The 5,402-nt window shown below is 33.3% G+C and overlaps 1 protein-coding gene across 2 annotated transcripts; it reads right to left on the bottom strand.

Moving 5' to 3' along the window:
* Positions 1 to 1,382: 1,382 nt before the first annotated feature.
* Positions 1,383 to 3,774, bottom strand: LOC120193905 (protein CHUP1, chloroplastic-like). 2 transcript variants are annotated; one of them, XM_039196328.1, is made up of 5 exons: positions 3,660 to 3,774; positions 3,234 to 3,472; positions 3,071 to 3,147; positions 2,333 to 2,902; positions 1,383 to 2,263 (listed from the first exon to the last, which is right to left on the bottom strand). In XM_039196328.1, exons 2-5 carry the CDS (start codon positions 3,382 to 3,384, stop codon positions 1,457 to 1,459), a joined length of 1,605 nt encoding a protein of 534 aa, XP_039052259.1. In that variant the 5' UTR covers positions 3,385 to 3,472; positions 3,660 to 3,774; the 3' UTR covers positions 1,383 to 1,456. The 2 variants fall into 2 exon arrangements, with proteins under 2 accessions (XP_039052259.1, XP_039052260.1); XM_039196329.1 differs by having other exon boundaries at positions 2,333 to 2,899.
* Between the last annotated feature and the right edge of the window lie 1,628 nt (positions 3,775 to 5,402).

The following is a 5,402-nucleotide window of genomic DNA, read 5'->3' as shown; positions in this document are numbered from 1 at the left end:
CAATGATATATAAAACATCCATATATAATGTTTTGAATGCATCACAAATCAAATAACATTTTAGGATTCACTTCTTACCATAGTAACTCCGTCACTAGCTCATCGCAAGCCAATGTTCGTTCAATAATATAAGTACAATTAAAATTGCATTCACCTTAGCCTTGTTTGATTTGAATCAATTCTAATCCTTTGATTATTCCAGAACTTGTTTAGGCTCAATATCTACATAAATATAACATTTCAAAACAACTATCAGAAGCCTAAACCTTAACCTTGATGTTAACAACTTAAGCCAGATTATTGAACCAAATTTCATTTTTCCTTTAGGGGAATCGATTCCCCCCCCCCATGGGGAATCGATACCCCTTGAACATACTGGAAATTTTTTCGTTCAAGAAGGGGAATCGATTCCCCTTCATAGGGTATCGGTTCCCTATTCCCAGAAATTGTATTTTAAGCCCGAAAATCATCAATTCTTCACTCAATTCTTCTATTTTAAACCCCTATCATGTCATTATACTCAACTACTATTACTTAAACCAACTTATATCCATGAAAACCATCCATAACCTCAAAATTCTATCTTTCATATGTAATTCAAGAATCTTACTCAAATTTCAATATGTTCTAAATACAATTCTAACACTTCATATTCCTTAATTAACATGATGACAAGCCAAATTTAACTTCAAATTCAACTTATCAACTCTTTCCCATAATTTCATATAAAAACTCGTTTTCTTAAATCTATTATAATTTTTTCATCTTTTGATTATAAGACAACTTAAGCTTTCCTTAAGCTTAGTTATCATCTAATGATCAAAACCTAACCTTTAATTTAACAATAAATCAACAAATCAGAAAACCCTTACCTTTGCCTAGCTTCCACGGTTGGGAGAAGAAAAAAAGAAGAAGAAAGAGTTTTCAGATAACTCTTTCCCCCACCCCCCATGTGATTCATTCATTTTATTGGAGAAAAAATATCTTTCATGCTAAATGACCATTTTGCCCTTTAATTCTTTGGATAATTACTATAAACTTTTAGGAAATATTTTCGAACAAATCATTGAACTATTCAATCATCTTACTTTAATCACCAAATTCTGAAACTTTACAATTTAATCACTAACCCATATTTTGGGATGTCACAGTCACATTCAGAGCTAATTCATACAAAGTCTCTGAATCATTCAGCGCTTAATCATTCTGAAGTAAACAAACAACCCTTAATTTGTTTAGGGTTAATCGAAAATTTCAATAAACCCAATCGAGAAATGATTTAAATTTTTTTTAAGTAGAGATAAAATAACTGTTAATATATGAACTTGACATATTTTTAGCTTGATCCTTGAATTTAGTAACTATGTGAACCTAGAAGAATATTAAGAGAAAAGGGAGATGCGTTTTTATTTGGAGAATTTGAAGTCTTTTACAAGCCATTGGGTCAAACTAGAAATTACATAATGCTAGATGCTCTCTTGTGAATCTGTCGTCTTTCTGTTCCCGACTGCTTTAAAGCCTCCGCAAACTTCATAACGTCGGATCTCTGATGGGAATAGAAACCTTGATGGAGTTGAGGTTCTAGAGCATCATCCCTGGCTGATCCGAATCTTCTGTATCCATAGAAGCCCAGGTCGCTGTTCCTTCGGAATTTATCAACGGCCTTGACTTGATCAACATCAAATGTGGCTGAAGATGAAGTATCCGATGGTGTAGCAAACCATCTATCACTCTTGCTTTGTACCATGTTTACGAAATCGATCCCTCTACCTGAACTCCAAGCGGGAGAATCAGCAGCACTTTTCCTTGATGATGCAGAACCAACTTTTCCCAGTATTAATCTCCCAAGTTTATTTAAAAACTTTGTTTTTCTTGAGTTGGGAGTTTTCTTGGCAGGTGAATTCCCGAATGTGGTAGAATCATCTACTTGGCCGTTGTCGGAACCATAGAAGGCTGACCAATGATCAAAGTCAAAATCCGTGCCTCTATCCCCCGTTTCTTGTGTGTGCGCATATTCAAGTATTAGCTTTTTGGCTTTCTCCTCCGATTCCGGGTTTAGGGTTTTGCTGAGGTCTCTAGCAACTGTTTTACCGGGGATGGGTGGAAAATTCCTCAGCTCGTACCGCAAGCAAGCGTTCACCCATTGGAGATACACCAGCTCTTCCGCATCACTGCATCTGTCTTCCTGTAGCTGTTCAATTTGCTTCTTCAACTCTTCATTTTCTAGCATCAGACGTTCTTGCTTTTTGTTTATTACTTCTGACTGCAACCAAGAACAAAAATATTAATAACAATATGAAGGAAGAGGATTCAACACACATGAACTGAGTACCTCCAAAACAGAATTTGCCTGGATTTGGGTTGACTCCAACTTCCGAGCCAGTTCAGAATTTTCTATCTGCAACCTGGTATTAGATTTCCACAACTCTTCTGCCTCGCCTTCCAAATCCTTTAGCCTTTTTAACTTTGATTCAATATCACTATTATCCACAGGAGCCTTGAGTTCTTCCTGTAATTTAGCAACCCTCTTTTGAACGTTCAGAATATGCTCTCTATTCTGCTCAGATTCGTGCCGAAGTTTCTTTTTGAGCACAATAATTCTCGATTTAGCAGCCTGAAGCTCGGCTGCGACTTTTGAATGATGAGCAACCTGATTTTCTAATCTCTGGTTTTCCGACTGTAAGGATGCAATCTTGAGAGTAAAAAGCTTAGCCTCCATATTGTTTTCTCTCAGCTGGTTTTGGAGCTCCAGGACCTTTGCCTCTTGTTCTTTAAGGCTGTAATATTCCAGCATCTGGACCTCGAGATTCCTCTCCCTCTCCTCAAGCATTCTTACCATTTTTCTAAGGCGCTTGATCTCTAGCTCATCATCATCATCCTTTTCAGCCGATATTTCTTTCTGCTAGAGGTAAACCAAAATAACATATTCAGGGAAATAGAACCAGCAGATTTTCCTTTACAGCTTTACGATCCATGGAAGCATATAATCATACTGTGAAATGTCATTCTAACATTTAAACAACACCGAGTGTCCTAAACGTTTTATACTTTACTATCGAAGGAAACTTACAGGACCAGAAGCTGGTGCCATCCTTAAGTCCGAAACATCGGCTTCAGCACAATCACCAACTTCCTCACTGCAACAATCTGGAGAATCAAAACAATAACAAAGTTCGGAACGCAATTAAATTCGTCAAATCCAAGAGGAATAAACACGAGGTTAAACGACAAACCTGAAACACGCCGTGATAGAGTTGGAGAAGGCAAATGCCGTTTGGTCTTTCTGGTTCTAATTCGTGCATAAAGCAATCCAGCGGAAGAGATGGCAACAACAACCCCAAATTTAAGTAAAATAGACCTTAAACCTCGCTTTTCTCTAGACATCACAACAAATAACTTCAAATTCCGATAATATCATTCAATGATCCAGGCAAAGCGAGATTATAAAGTCCTCTTCATAACCATCTTCCATCTACATGATGAAAAAAACTTATAGTCAGAACAAAATAACAAGTTGTTGACGAAAAAGAAGTGAGGCAAACAAAAATCTCAGATGATCCAGTTTATATAAAAAAACTAAAAGGTTAAAAAGAATTTTGCATGATCAAGAATAGAAAGATCGGCAACTAAACAAACAAGAAGAAGGAAAAACTAATTACCTTAACTCTAACATGCTAATATTAGACAGCTACAGATAGTATAAGCTCAAAGTTGCATATGATCTTGTAAGAAGGGTCGGGTCGTAGTTGGTTGTTTGTCTCTAGTTCATATTCGAAAGAGAGTTTGGTTTTTGATTGTTAATGGTGAATATTTGAGGATGGGTTCATGGCTGAGCTGATTCCATGTAGATGCTGCAATTGAGAATTAAATACATGTCCCCAATTTTGTTTCCAAGAAACGTCTCCATGAATTAATTTCACTTCAGGAGTTTGGAATAATAAATTTGGGCATCCATCAATTTTTTCCCTCCGCCAGTTGCTCCAAAATCGGGTGGCCCAATGAGATTCTTGGGTCGTTTGGGTCGGGCTCATATATAGTTCAGCTAGATACATTTTTATAATTAAATTATCAATTTGAATTTTTAAAATCTACAGTAAACAACCTATATAAAAGTACAACAGTAAATAATTTTTTTGAATAGTCGAAACTATTGTATATTTTTAATCGTACTATTAATTTAATATTCAAAAATTGCTTTTTTCCAAACAATTCCTTATATAAATTAGGACTAACTGCACGATTGATCATTTATGTTTGCGCTTTGTTTACTTTTCTCTTCGATTTCAAAAAAAAAAAATTACGATCACTTTTATTTTCATTTAATTAAGATATAGTCATTTTCTTATTAATTTAATTAAGATGTGGTCATCATAGGTTAATTGTCGTATTAAATTAGGGTTAACTGTAAATAATTTTTTGAATAGTCAAAATTATTTTATATTTTTCATCATACTATTAATTTAATATTCAAAAATTACTTTTTAAAACAATTCCTTATATAAATTATTGTAATAATTATTACTCTAGATAAAAATTTATATGTGGCAAAACTAGAATTTGAAGATTAATTCTAAAGAAAGAACTCTTTTGATAAACTATATATTTTTATGTAACTAATTTTAAATTTAAAAAACATTTTAAAAACATATTTGGATAAATCAAGAATAATTATTATTTACATGAAATTTATACACAACTAAATTGAATAATTAATTTCTGCTAACTGCTTTTTTCTCTCTTCTTTATAATTTATGTCAATTTTATTGATCAATTCAATTTTTTTTTCTTTAATTTTGTTTGACCGGCGGCGGCATCGATTTTGATGTTGGTTGTTGCCCACTAGTTATCTTTTTTTATTTTTTTATTTTTTAATAAGAATAATTATATTTTTTGTAACATATTTTTTGCTTTTATGACACGTTTATCTTTGTCTTTATGACACATTTTTCTATGTCTTTTGGTAGATTAAGGTTTTTTTTGCATTTTTTTCGTTTATCTTTTTTTACAGAGTTGGATTTAACATCACCACGACTGATCAAGATGGCGCTTATTTGTTATCATGTTGATCTTCCTTGCTTTTGACCATCGGATTGATTCATATACGAGTTTTGCGCTGATGGATAGTTTTCTCACGTCGTTTGACTCTAATTTACGATTTTTCAGTGATCTTTCAATAGTTTCATCCCCTTTTGTGGTTTGTTTACAGATGCAGTCATATTTGTTCGTATCTTTATTTTATTCGAGCATTGGTTATGTTTTTAACTTTTTACTTTTATGATCGTTGTGTGATCTAGGTGATTAATATTTGTGTTAATAATTATAATGAAATGTCCTAATTATAATTTAGTTTACATTTACGATTATGCTAGTAAATATTTATTGTTACTCTTGATATTTTTCAT

This window comes from Hibiscus syriacus, unplaced genomic scaffold, assembly GCF_006381635.1.
Source record: "Hibiscus syriacus cultivar Baekdansim isolate YM2019G1 unplaced genomic scaffold, ASM638163v2 tig00116997_pilon, whole genome shotgun sequence".
Taxonomy (NCBI): Eukaryota; Viridiplantae; Streptophyta; class Magnoliopsida; order Malvales; family Malvaceae; genus Hibiscus; species Hibiscus syriacus.
Note: the sequence above shows the minus strand (reverse complement) of the source record. Positions and strands in the feature narration are given on the sequence as shown.

Bases quoted from the DNA above. Each gene is read 5' to 3' on its own strand.
- LOC120193905 (XM_039196328.1), bottom strand. From the start codon at position 3,384: ATGTCTAGAGAAAAGCGAGGTTTAAGGTCTATTTTACTTAAATTTGGG. The intron at 3,148-3,233 runs GTTTGTCGTTTA...TTGATTCTCCAG, and splicing joins TCTATCACGGCGTGTTTCAG to ATTGTTGCAGTGAGGAAGTT. The intron at 2,264-2,332 runs GTACTCAGTTCA...TCTTGGTTGCAG, and splicing joins AGGCAAATTCTGTTTTGGAG to TCAGAAGTAATAAACAAAAA.